Here is a 14,262-nt window from a genome sequence, read left to right on the forward strand (position 1 = left end):
CTCAAGAATACGGCAGGAATTTTTGTGTTTTTTTTTTAATAGAAGAGCAAATATATTGCATACTGGATTTTGAGAAGGATTGGCACAGAAAGGTGAGAGTCAAAGACGAAGGGAGGAAAAGAAAAAAGGGGTGAGAAGGCAGGAAATATAAAAGAAAACCTCATCAAAGGTTTAGAAAGAAAGCTAGCTCAGTGGTAGAGTCCACCTGTCAATGCAGGAGAGACGGGTTCGATCCCTGATCCGGGATGAAACCTCATGCTGCGGAGCAACCAAGCCCGCAGGCCACAACCACTGAGTCTGCACTCCAGAGCCCGAGCTCCGCAGTGAGAGAAGGGACCGCAACGAGAACTCCTGCACCACAGCTAGAGGGCAGCCCCCACTTGCCTGCCGCACCTAGAGAGAAGCCCCGCAGAGTAACCAAGACCCAGCACAGTCAGAAATAAATAAATACGCAAACAGAGATAACTTTAGCCTATTTATGTGACTCTCAGCATCTAAAATTCAGTTCAGTCACTCAGTCATGTCCGCCTCTTTGTGACCCCATGGACTGCAGCAGGCCAGGCCTCCCTGTCCATCACCAACTCCCAGAGCTTGCTCAAACTCATGTCCATTGAGTAACTTGGTACAAATGAGATTATCATCATCAGCTGACAGCTGACTACAGCAAATGTAAAGGGAACAGGCCTTACCCCAGGTAACACGACCGCCCCGATTCCACTTTTCAATTTTGATCTGCCGCGGCCGCCTCGTCCAGACAGTCCTGCACCGCGAGGTCTCCGCTTTCCTGGAAATCCAGACCCCCGGCCCTACACAACAGATACGGAAAAGTCAGCGTTCTGTAAAAGCTCAGAAGAATTTTAAATCCAAATGTGAGATAAATCATCATATGAAATGTTACACAAATACACCTGCTTCTTTTATTCTGATCGAATGGCAGCTACTAAGTGACCAGGCTTATCATTTACATCTTCCAATACGTGTTCTACAACCTGAACATCTATAACCTTAAAAATCAAACATGTGTCTGTCACTGTGAATGCCCTGCATCAGTAAACCCCTATCACTGTATTTCCATTTCCTAACCTTACATCCAAGGTGGCTAGAACAGACACACCTCTATCCACGTACTTTCACATGCAACTAATTTTATCACATACACAGCAAGTGTAGGAAAGGACTCTTTCTAGCTGGCTTCTTGTAAGTATACTAAAAGTTAAGATACACTGAGTACTTACTACGTACTGCTCGAAGCACTTGTTCCTCTCAACAATCTCGTATGGTCAGTACTATCTTATTATCCCCATGTTAGAGAGAAGTACACTGAGGAATATGGGCTTTCGGGCGAGGCTAGTGATAAAAAATCTGCCTGCCAAAGCAGGAGACTCAAGAGACCTGGGTCTGATTACTGGGTTGGGAATATCCCCTGGAGGAGGGCATGGCAACCCACTCCAGTAGTCTTGCCTGGAAAACCCCACGGACAAAGGAGCCTGGTGGGCTGCAGTCCAGCCAGAGTCAAACACGGCTGAAGCAACTGAGCACGCATGCACACCGAGGTATCAGGCGGTGAAGTAACTTGCCCAAAGTCACCCAGCTGGCAGGTCTGGCTCCAGTGTCTACATTCCTAACCAGTACTCTGTACTGCCACAGTGCATGAGAAATAATTCTTAAGTGTGCAATAGTCATTTTTTGTCATTAAAATTGTCAATTTTTTTTTCATTTATTTTTATTAGTTGGAGGCTAATTACTTTACAACATTGTAGTGGGTTCTGTCATACATTGACATGAATCAGCCATGGAGTTTAACCATTCAAAGCTGATCAAAGTAAAAGGCTTGCTTTAAATCACCTAGATAATAAATACTTGAAATGGAAATAATTCATATGAATTTTTACCTAACGCAAGAAAAACATCTTTAGAAAAACATGTTCAATTCCCTGATATTTCAACAAATAAGTACTAAGGTTATTTGTTTTTATGATTTTCTTATTCTCAGATTTATTTATTACTACCTGAAAAAAACCTCGCATCTACATACCTACTTACATATATTTAAGATTACTAAAATGCTCGGGAAAATCCTGATTTTTTCCCCTCAGAAGTGAAATAATATGCCACATCTTCAATGGATCTCACTTTTTATAGTTTGAAATACTGAGCTCATTACCTACTTGGCAGAATGGTTTCCAAGTACATAAATTATGGCTATACTGTGAGCATAAGAAAGACACATGAACAAAGGGGAAGGGGGTCTTTTTTCCCTTCAGTTTAGTAACTACAGCCAGCTTCCAGTTTTCCATCTGTCTCTCTTTATCCTCTTAAGCTCCTCTCCTTCAAATATCAAGCTTCTCGGAACAGGGACAGGGTAGGGTTGAACTGGATAGTTTTTGTTTTTTAATCAGTATAAAAGACTTTTTACAAGTCAGTGACTGAATCAAGACTATAGTAATCCCTCAACTCATTTTTCCTCAGCATCCAATGACACAGGTAAGAAAAAGTAAAAAATGAGTGGTATACGTTTCAAAATGGTCAAGCAAGACTTCTAAGTTCTTAAAAAGATATTTACATTTTCAATACCTTGCATTGGTATCTGAGCAAGTTGAAAACGAGTTCTTCCAATAGTGATAGAAAATAAGAAAGCAGAATCTAGAACTCCTTTGAAATCCTTATTCTAAACTAAAAACCATTATTCCAGAATTATATTAAATAAAGAAGATGAAATACTGTCTTCTCTAGTCAGTAACGTTTTAACTTTTCAGATGATTAACATTTTTTCAAATTAATTTTTCACCCTTCAAAATGCATTAGATTGCTTAACTAACATTCAAGGACTAGCAGAAATATCCACCAAAGATATGAAAAAGTTCCTATAATTTTTATTAACAATGAAATCTGCAATTCTGCTATTTCTTCTCCAATCACATACAAAACATTAATGTAGTTTTTCTTTTGTTCTTTTCTGAGCAACAAAATTTTATATCATGAATGAATCCTTATTTACTTTATAGCCTATGGGACAAGGATTTCCCCCAACAGAAAAAATATTGGTAATTACAATATAAAAGGAAGCATTAAAAAGGTATTAGAAATTTACACTTAAGATCAGTCAAGTAAAATGGCAATTTAATTTCCTCCTAGTCCAGGTTTTTAAAGGCAAGCATGTTGCTTCTTCATATTAAAAATTTTAGATGTAAAAAGTGGCTCTGGAAACTAGACAAGAAAGGTTTAATTCTTAACTTCTATTCGGACAAAACCAACCAGAAAGAAATGACATATGAATGTAAATGCAGTTTTATTTACCACTTTGATGCTCCAAATGGCACTGCCAGGAAGCTGCCTGGGTTTAAAAATTTCCCGACCTTCTGAAATGTCTGGGGACCAGGAAGGTGGGCTCACTGTATTATGGGTACTCCAAGCCCCCTAGGATATGGCAGGTGAGAAAATAGATGTATAAAACTCCGCAACGTAAAAGGTCAAAGCCAGCAACTAAGGAATTTTAGAACAGCAAAAACAAATGCAGACGTATGGAAACTTAGGACAAATTGCTTCAAGGAAGTAAGGAAAGAAAGCTTATCACTTAACAGTGACTTTATGTTTAAATGTTTGCAGCTACAAATTTACATTAAATGTTATATTCTGGTTGAAACATCAGTACAATAAAGCATAATAATTTAAGGTTTATGTGTCATCACCATTGACTTATCGAACTGCAATTATAGCATGAAGATATAAATAAATGTCAATCAAACTTTAAATATTAAAACAATAAGAAACTATTTGGGCATTAGTCTCTTCTAATGACTATCACTCTGCCAGAAATGAGAATGAGTAAACTTAAAGTATGTTAGGTATACTTCTTGCTATAAACCACCAAAACAGTAGGCCAAAAAATGCAATCAGAAACATGAGCCATCACAGACATTTACATTCACTGTAAAATCTGGAAAGTCAGTTTGCAACCATAAGATGCAAACACCATTATAATCCTACCATTTAATTACTGTTGTTTCAGTGATCACTAGTTGTGGACTTTGGTTTTTATTTAGCATATTATTACACTTATATTACATCCAAGGAACTAATTTGAAAAGCAGAAAATTGTTAAAAGCAAATTGTCCTAAATTTGCAAATTAAAATGCCTGAAGTATCTGATTATTTATATGAGAAATAGTACTTATCAAACTAGTTAAAATAAAACTAACACATTTTGCTCCCAAATAATCACATTCAGAAATAACCTGAACTAATCTGATGAGGAAGCAGCATAAAGAAAAACGTTTACTCCACAAAGGTTAACATTTTAAAAGAAAAACACAAAACAAATGTCAAACAATAAAGAACCTATTTTTAATTAGATAATTCAACAATGCATGCTACGGTTTTACCAAATTAAATGATTAAAACTAAAGACAAAAAACATGGTACTTACCAGGTTTCTAGAACACTAACAAACTAACAAGTAGTTGCCTATTAATCACATTAAAATACCACCAGGGAATTTAAATAATCAACTAGAAGAATGTGACTACCCGTTGGGGAGGAGACTGTTAATGAAATAACAGTATTTTGCAAAGGACCACACAAGGGAGACTGGCTTTGCTTTAATTAACCTCCCCTCGGCTCAGCTAATAGCCTATACTGCCTTCACTGACAAGTCACTTTCCCACTAACGGACCATCCTGCATCTCGGGCCACATCTGGCCTCTTTCCTGCTGTGTCCAGGGTCTCCTGTAACCTGTGCGCTGCTGAAAACGATTTCTCCTTTAATTTTACTCCAACTTTCAACAAGTAGGTGTAGTTCTGCCGGGCTCCTCCGCTCCCCTCACTGACCCATCTCGGCCTCCAGGGCACCTTCCTCCTTCCACTTGACTCGGAAGCCTGGAGCACTCTCCTCTCTCTGGTCTTGTCCTAAATGGTATCTATAATGAGGGCTGTAAACACCATCTTGGATGCTGCTGTTCCCTAAATTCACATTTCTGTTTCTAGCATGTTCTGAAAATTAAAGTGTCAGTCATCGCTTAGTCATGTCCGACTCTTTGCGACCCCATGGACTGTAGCCCGCCAGGCTCCTCTGTCCATGGGATTCTCCAGGCAAAAATAGTGGAGTGGGTTGCCATTTCCTCCTCCAGGGTATCTTCCCGACGCAGGGACTGACCCCAGGTTGCCTCTTCACCATGTGAGCTGCTAGGGCAGTCATGTTCTGAAAGCTCCAAGCATCTCTGGTGACCCTAAACCTCTCCAGTTCACCACGTCTAACCTCTCTCCCTTCACAAGCCCCATCTCCCCACCCTTGGACGTGGATCCCAGTCGAGTCAGTACATGGGTGGTCACTAGACCTGTTCTCTTCCCTCAGCGCTCTCCTCTGGCCCCTTCAGACCTCCCCCACCACTCCTGAGAGCCGAACCACCGGGATGTTCAGCCGTTTGACCTCCAGCCGTCCTGACAGTCCTGCTTCTCTGCGCCCCCGCGGCCAGCACCACGTCCCAGCTCGCCTGCGTTCGCGCGTCTTCCTCGCCTGCGCCTCCTCCCACTTTTCTCCACACGGCAATCAGACGGACCCCCAAAAGCTGTAAACCCGACCCAGCAAGACCCTCCAACCCTTTCCTACACCTTCTGATAGCTCCCGGGACACTTAAAGTCAAACCTTGCCCACTGCCTCTCTTCAGTCTCACCTGCGGCCGCCGATCCGACCAAGCTCCCCTGGCTTGGCACGCGCGGGCTCCTCCTGCCTCACAGCGACACCAACCGTCCAACGGCCGGCGTCTTGCGGCTCCTCGGATACGGCCTTACCTCGTCCTCCTCAGAGAGGCCTTTCCCTAGCACTCCAACGAACCATGGTCTCCCTCACCACACCTGAAGCATCTTCATAATGAACACAGCATGGGGTCTTGAATTATTCAGTGGTAGAGTCGGGGCGATAGATATCTAGAGTGAGTTCTCTCAATATATCCACTCAATATTTTTCTCTGAGGAGATTCGCTAGTGTTGCACATCTTAAATTCCTTTTGATAGATCATTTAATGTTATTGTATCAGTAGACAGTTCTTAAAATATACCATAAAAGATCATATTCTAAAATGATATTTATTCATCATAATTTAAAAGTCAGTTTGATGCTATAGCTGTATCTCTTTTCAAAAAGCATTCACAGCACATAACACGGATGAAGGAAATGAAGGGTTCTACAGATGAAGACTGCTTAGATGCCGTTTTCAACTGCTATGAAAAACTTATACAAAAAAGCATGGGTAATTACATTACAAACTTTAACAAGTACGTTATCAAAAAGCATTGGAAAGTAGAGCCCATGCAATTTTATAGAAGATGAAGAAAAATTATGATTACTCTTAGATATTTTGACAAAGACGAAATTACCTAATATATACTTGAGATCTCAAAACTACAAACTGCCTTAATTATCAACTTCAGTTATAAATGATCCTTCAGATCTCAGTTCTGATCAAAAAGTATTTATAAGACCACTCAGAAGAGGTCAGCTTCCCCATCTACTGTGGTTTATCCCATTGTTACACCTGATTTTACCTTTACTGCACCTGTATTTATCTAAAGCCATAAGCTTGATGGCAGACACTGCTATTTTTGCTCACTGCTAAGTGAAGTAGGCATTCTGTTCAGCACCTATTGAACATCTATTTTCTATGTAGCCTTTTTGCATCCATATATTCAAAATACATCAATAAGCACCGTACTGCAATATGAAACACCAACTCCATCGGTGGTAGACCAGAATCTTAGATTTCTTCACCTATTAAAAACTTGCCAACACATCCCACGCACTGTGACGCTTAACCTATCTACAAACTGAACTAGAAACAAGAGGGTTAAAAAACTGTCAGGAGAATTTAAGTTACAAAGAGAGCTAAATATTAATAGAACAAACTTGCTCTCAAATGCCACAGAAACTTTAAAAATACGACTCTGCACAGATTGATTTAGGTTCCAACAATAATTACTGTTTTATGTTGGTATTCACCTTTCTGCTTTGAGGCCAATCTCTCAACTTAGTAAATTACACAGCTGTTCCTGTTTCAAGGAAGAGGCAAGTGGGAATAGTTAGGACTGGTGGAGGGTAGGTTTCTATGGGCAACTTTCTACTAGAGATCAAATCCTGCTGCTGACTATGAAGTGGGATCAACCTCATGGTTAGAGTCCAGGAGGACCCTCGTGTACTCAATCAGCTTCAAGTGTGGTCAGAGGATGTTCAAGTCTTCTGGGGAGATTCACACCTGAGTCAGTCTCAAGGGCACCCTCTCCCAATATACTATGCAAACCAAGATTGCTATTAACAGGTGAGTTTGATTTAGAGAAAGTGAGAACGGTGAAGAGAGAAGAGAAAGGAGGGCAACCAGTAAGACAAACTGAAGACATAACTGCTTATAATTTGTCTTTTTGGTATACACATTCACTCATGTACATTACAGCCATTACAGAACCAATTCATTTTTATGACTTACAGAATTCTTTTAACATAAGTCAGTCATATACAAAACTGAGTTCAACATCAAATAGAAAAAGCTTAGTCCTGAGAGTGATTTGATAAGATATATACTATATAAAGTAGAGAAATAGCTGTTGCCAGCTTTAGCCTTCAGTAATTTAAGAAAGCAAACTTGGCTGGTGCTAGCTGTCATTTTGGTAATGGCTTAAAAAATGTAACAGGCACAAGAAAATTGACAGGGATGCGTACTTCTAATCTGTACGTGTTGTAGCCTGACACCCCAAATGGCGAGACGCTTTTGGGGATGAAAACTAGTCTCTCAGTGGTTTAGAGCAGTGCTTCTTGGACTTACGGCTGCACAGGGTTCTTCTTAGAAATAACATTTCCACTCAAGTGAAGGTGAGGCCTGAAATTCAGAGTAACAAACTCCAAGGTGATATTGATATTGCTGGTCTGCAGGTCACACTTTGAGTAGCAGGGGTTTGGTCATTTCTCCTAGAAAACACGCCTAAGCCTGAGTAGAGTTGTTCTTCCTGCTGTCTGCTTTCCCACAGCATCTTGTGGTCTCCTCTACTGTGTATCACACACACACACACAATAATTAAACAGCAGTTTTGTTCTAAAATGTGTGCAGCCATTATGCACACATTTGAACTTGAAAACCTACTACCCTTTTGCATTTTCTGTGACCAATGTTTGACTCGGTCAGGCCTGCAGTTATTTTCACTGGCACGTTTCTTTAGAAATAGTTATGAGTCAGTGTGCTGGGTTTCAGGACCACCTCTCCAGAACTACATTTAACACATAAATATGACATCCTTCTCAAGTCTCCATTTTGACATGATACCTGCATTATTCTGCAAATTAAGAAAACAGGGCAGACATGGTCTGCTATGTGTCAGGTGCTTTATATATCATTAAATTCTAATAAGCAACTGATGTAGTTTTATGGATGAAGAAATCAAGAGAGTTCACAACCTAAGTTGCTTGGTGTCCACATACAGTTATCAAAGAATGAGGCTTTGAAGCCAAACAACTGCACTATGGAAATCTTCATGTGAATTTATAATAATCAATCTTTCCTAGTATCAATTAATTATACTACAAATATATATAAATGATACTAAATAGGGTTAAGTCATTTTTATAAAATGAGGTGTAGTATTTAGAAGATATGTGAATAAATCACTGTTGGCATCCACTCTATGTTATTATTCCTCATGAAGAATAAAGAATATTTATCTACTTACTAATGAAACTTTTTTAATAGATTCTAAGACAAAGTATAAGCATGAAGGTTTAACTCATAAATAATCAAGAACAGACAATTCTAACTACTAGGGTAATTTCTTTTAATGAATTATCATTATATCTATCAGTGGTATTTTAAACTTTAGTTAGAAGTTGGATATGAAATAATTTATCAAGAACTGAATCTTTATTTGGATGATATGATTTACCAACCTGTCATTTAATAGCAAAACTGACCCCCGCCCCCCAAATGCCAACAGTGCTTCTTACTAAAAGGTTTACATTTAGAAACCAGAAATGCAAGAAAGAAAAGAAAGGAAAGAAGGGAGGGCGAGCAGAGGGGAGGGGAGGAGAAAGGAGAGAGGGGAGGGATTGCTTACTTGTAATTAATTGTTAACAAAACTACAATCCTCTACAGCTCACCACTGGAGGCCGGGTTTGCTCTCACAGGAATACACGATGAAACTGATTTGTTAATTTAAAACACGTCATTTAAAATGCTATTGCAATACACAAGTATATTATGAAATTCTAAGGTTCTTAATAAACTACTTAAATCGATGAAAACAAGAAATTCAGTTCACAACATAATGGCCAAGTGGTTATGATCTAATGAAGTACTATTTTTGAAAACCTCCTCTGCTGAAGAAATTTCACCTTCTCTATGAAACTCTCTCAGCAGATGTCAGTCTTAGAACCTGCGTACATCCCCAAGCCTCCACTTATATGTCAGCAACAAAAAAAACAGTGGAAGGGTAAAATGAAGAAAAAATTCTTATAGAGTTATCAAAGTACATTTAAAAGTACTTAAGTTTTCTTTATACATTTAATACTTCAATCAAATGTGTCTAAAAACATATTTCACAGGAGATTTAATAGCAACTTTCAGTATTACCATGAAAGCAATTAGTACATGAGTACCTGAAGTAGATCACCATCATGTGTTTTCATTAAATATTTTCTCACAAAGTAATACAAAAAGAGTACCTTGTTCCACATCAAAACATCAGTGTATCAACAAGCTTTGAATCATCAAGTGAAGGCCGTTTCCTACACAACTAAAACATGGCCGACAAGCTGCTTGAGATCAGCAGCAATTTGTGAGGTGGTGATCAGACAGTGGCAGCTAACTAGAAAGGAGACTCCGACCAGAATTGAAACAGAACATAGCAGAGGCAGTAACAAATATAAAGACATGGCTCATATAAATTGGAATGAACCAGGAAGAAAAAAAATACATGTACTTGCTCTCTCACACACACTCCCATACCATTTTAGAACATAAGTCAACAGAAAAATTATCATCATGTTTTCTCAGTTGGAGCAGAAGACTCTAAGGAGAGTTATCAGTAAAATTTAATAGGAATATTTATGATGTAAAATCCTTAAAGGCTGCAAATTTCTGAACCAAAATTAGAGATTCAAATTTCCATTGCAAAAGTCTTTTCAGAGCCAAAACTACACAATTAGTATATGCTATTCAAAAAAGGAAAGGAAATAAAATAAAAAACTAGGGAGGAGCTAGTTTGAAAAGAAAAATCTCTCTTGGTAGAAGAGAAAATAAGTACCAAGTAAAATACTTAGAGAAAGGCATGTATAGAGTGTTTGCATTTACTGTGTGTGTCTTTGCCATAGACAAATATGTAAATTTCATGTGGCAACTCCTTTGCCTCTGGTATAAACTGCTGCCTTTAAAAAATAAAATATATATGAATTTTAAATAGAAGACACTAATTTTCACATTAAAGTAAAATTCAATTTAACCTTTCTATTTTTCTTTAGCATTACAAAATTAGATGACCAGATACTATTATTTCTATAAAAAGTTAAACTTTAAATCACTAAAGGCAATCTAAATAAGGAGACTTAAAACTCCAAACTACTACTGTGACTAAACACTTTGCACTGTTCAGTATCTTGCTGTTTTCTAAAAATACTTCAGAAAGTAGGAATTTTGGGGAACACATAAATCTTAGCTACAGCATCTTCACTGTGCCTTGCAGTTTCACTCAAATCCCACTGAAACAGATCTGAAATGCACCCATCAAGGACAGAGCCCACAAGACTTTACAGAATAATTGTGGAACTCTCTTCACTTCCTGAAGATCAACAGTATAACCCTAAGCTTTTTGTGTATGAAACCATTGAAATTTTTCACAAAAAGTCAACAATAGGAAAACCAAACTGAGAAATCCTCCTGCATGAAAAATTCCCTTAGTAAATTTTGGTGTTAAAGCAGTTAAAATATGTATAATGAATAGTACCAATAAACAAATACATCTGAGGGGAAAAATAAATGTTACACTATATCCAAAACTTTTTTAAAGTTACACTAAATCCAAAACTTTACGTTTTTAAAGCTCTATTGTTCCTACAGCATAGAACTAAAAAAATTTTCAGTGGTTTGTAATAGGTTGCATTTTAATTCCAATAAGATCATTTCAAGCTCAATAAATTGGTCTTCATTAATAGTAATTTTTTTTTTTTAAGTGGCCAAAGCACATATGTCAACATTACGTCTGAGTTCCACCTAAAGACAGAAAAAAACTGCCCTCAAAACCAAAGCTACACATACACTGTTTTACTTTATAGAATTGCTCCAGCATCTTTTCTGTCAGAATCATTAAAATCACCATACCTGTCTGGACCGAGGTCTACCAGGAGAAAACTTCCTTTTGGTAATAGCTGGTTTGCCCATGCCAATTTTGGGGGTGACTGAGATGTACGTGGTTGGCAGGATGTTTCCAACAGAGGCGTTGGGAGTGGAAGGGTAACTGTGCAGCATGTCATGGGAAGGCAAGTCGGAAGAAAGTGCTGGAGAGGAAGACACGTGAGCCTTGCTTGTGTCCGCTGCTGAGGAAGACGATGGCTCGGTCTCAGACGATCGTTGTACAGATCTGCCCTCCTGGCATAAGCCATCTTTCACTTGACTTTGAACTGCAGGAGCCGCTTCCAGGTCCATAAATGCAGAAGGCTCAGGGTTTTCTCTCTGTTCCCTTTCTACAGCCAAGTGTTCTGTGGAACATAAAGACGTGCTTTCCCCATCTGGGGACACTAAGGTCTCTAACGGGAGAATGACAGACTCAATGGTGACTTCGGGAGGCCGAGACTCTTCCGGCGACACCACCACATCTGGCTCCTCCAGTGACTGCACTTCCTCCTGCAGCACAACCAGCTGGGGAGGGAGGGCTTCAACGCTCTCGGTCACGTCCATGCTATTCTCACTTGGACATTCACAAGTACGCGTCACTTTCGGACACATCTCTACTGCTTCACCATCAACTTCACGAGAAATCTGATTTTCCAATTCAGGATTCATTTTATCTTGGGATGATTCTATAAAATTTGGAATATCTATTATGTTAATGTACGTATGAATTTTAAAATTCCTAACTATGAGCGGGTATAAAACATCAATGCCTTAAATGTCTGTAGCTCTATGGTTTAAAAGTAACAGGCTTGGATGGAAAAAAAGATGGGGGAGGGAGGGCTTCCAAAACATTACTTTTGGTTAAAATCACACCTTAAATCAGAAAGGATTCATCAAGAAAGGCAATTATTAAGTTTAATAAGTGTCAACACACACCAGGGTTTATGGATTAGAATAAGTCACAGATCAGACCAGAAAACCTACACTGCCTTAATAGGATCCCCAGAGTTTAAGGTAATTTCTGGTAGAAATATTGAAACAGAATCAATTTCTAATATAACCGTTATACATATATAATGTTTTACAGTTTGAGCACTTACAAAAGGATTTAAAATTTTGTAGGTAAAGTTATACTCATTTTATAGTTAGGAAAATGAGGCTCAGTGATATTACACAGTATGTCCAAGTTTGAAGAGTAAAGATTAGTCCAAAAAAGGATTTTGCAATAAGCAGACACAAGATCTAACAAAGCTTCTGTAGACAGAAAAAAGTAATGACCATAGACAGAAAAGACTTATTTTGCTTAGCTATACTTGCTAACACAATCAACATATTTTTGGCGTGGGGGCGGGGCGGGTAGATATAATTCTTGTTCTTCCTCATCATCTATATAAGCAAAGAGACTTAACAAATCAATAAACAAAATTAGACATCAGAAGTATCTAAAGTCACTGACCAGTAAATTTTAAATCAGGGTACTAGTGTGTTAAAACTTTAACCCAATATACTTAAGAGTAAGGTCAGAGGTTCAACTGACATGAACCCTAAGTGGCTCTATTAAGTAAGAGCACTGACGATAAACAGCGCTTCTTCCAAAAGCCATCAAGGTTAATTTCTAAGGCACATTAATAAGGATACTAATTTCCTTATTTACTATTTACCATGGTGATTGAAATTTTTATATGTTCTGGTATCGAGATGAAACCTCACTTCTCATTCCTGCTTTACTAAAAGACTACAGTTGAAAAGAAAACAGCAAATAACAGATCTGATCATACTAAAATTTTTAAAAACAAAAGTGCTTCAAAAATATTTAAAAAGTGATAAAAAATTTTAAAGCAGAAAATACACATAAATGAAGTAAACATTTATAGGTTTAAAACCAAAAGTTCCACCATCTGAATAACTCCAGTAAAACAAACTGATCTTAGTGCTATCTGGAATGCCTATTTACGTGCTACCAGGAGACCAAGTACCGCAAGTCTCACCAGTAAAGAGACACACACGAAACATAAGTATGTTCTTTCTCCTTTGAGCTAGGCAGGAAGGATTAAGAGCATAAACATGCTCTACTTCTGCTTTAGAAATCCACTACCAAATGTTTACAAGAAAAGGATCACTGAACCACAGATTTAACTACCATAATGTGAATACTGCAATAGTAATCAATTCTCTGGTACTGAACAATTCTCTACTTTGAAAGGTGTAATGATATAACTCAATCAGAACAACATAATGTGCTGCTTACCAGAAACGAGAAGTCCACGCACGTCACAACTTTCTGCTGGATTACTCCTCTGCTGCTCTCCAGGATGGATGTGAACTGCTGTGAATAACACATTTGTGGGAGCTCCAGAAAGGAGTCAAAATTTCTGTATTTCTCTAACGCTGCTTTCTCAACAGTATTGTCAGTAAGATACTGACAAATACCAATTTCAAATATAAGCATAAAATATCTTGTTACTACTATTCATTTGAAGTAGGATATGAAGATGAAACAAGGAATCTGGTTGTGTATTATGATAAGACTATTATAGTTTTGTCTTATTTTTCTTCACTTTCCATTTTTATGAAGTATAATTTTCAATGACAATTATTAAATATAAATTTAACCTCAAAAAATCTCAAGAACTTTTTATGTATAAATTCAACCTATATAACATACAGTATCACATACAACCCCAGGGACTTTGAGGGGAGACCAAGATGAAATTTAATAAGTGGTTTTTCCCCAACCTGATCTCTCATTAATTCCAGATCCTCAGGTACAATAATAGCTATTACTAATATTGCAAAAACCATAACTGAAATATCCTTGAAATAACTGAAATAACCTCAAGAGGACTGCTTAGACAATCTGAAACAATGAATCTTTCATTATCTCAGCATGCAACATCTCACAATC

At 38.1% G+C, this 14,262-nt stretch overlaps 1 protein-coding gene across 17 annotated transcripts in view; it reads right to left on the reverse strand.

The window, feature by feature from the left end:
• Positions 1 to 14,262, reverse strand: part of KMT2C (lysine methyltransferase 2C) — a 254,607-nt gene that overhangs the window by 82,633 nt on the left and 157,712 nt on the right. For 14 of the 17 annotated variants that reach the window (XR_009696784.1, XR_009696785.1, XM_061166176.1 and 11 more), the window contains 4 exons: positions 13,606 to 13,683; positions 11,346 to 12,043; positions 3,298 to 3,417; positions 690 to 806 (listed from right to left, as the gene is read on the reverse strand). Coding sequence is in view for 15 of the 17 variants with exons in the window: in XM_061166176.1 (XP_061022159.1) it covers positions 690 to 806; positions 3,298 to 3,417; positions 11,346 to 12,043; positions 13,606 to 13,683 (1,013 nt within the window). In the remaining 2 variants the exon portion in view is untranslated. The remainder of the gene's footprint in view (positions 1 to 689; positions 807 to 3,297; positions 3,418 to 11,345; positions 12,044 to 13,605; positions 13,684 to 14,262) is intronic. The other 3 variants (XM_061166178.1, XM_061166166.1, XM_061166174.1) reach the window with 1 other exon arrangement.

This window comes from Dama dama, chromosome 18 (assembly GCF_033118175.1).
Source record: "Dama dama isolate Ldn47 chromosome 18, ASM3311817v1, whole genome shotgun sequence".
NCBI classification, from domain to species: domain Eukaryota; kingdom Metazoa; phylum Chordata; class Mammalia; order Artiodactyla; family Cervidae; genus Dama; species Dama dama.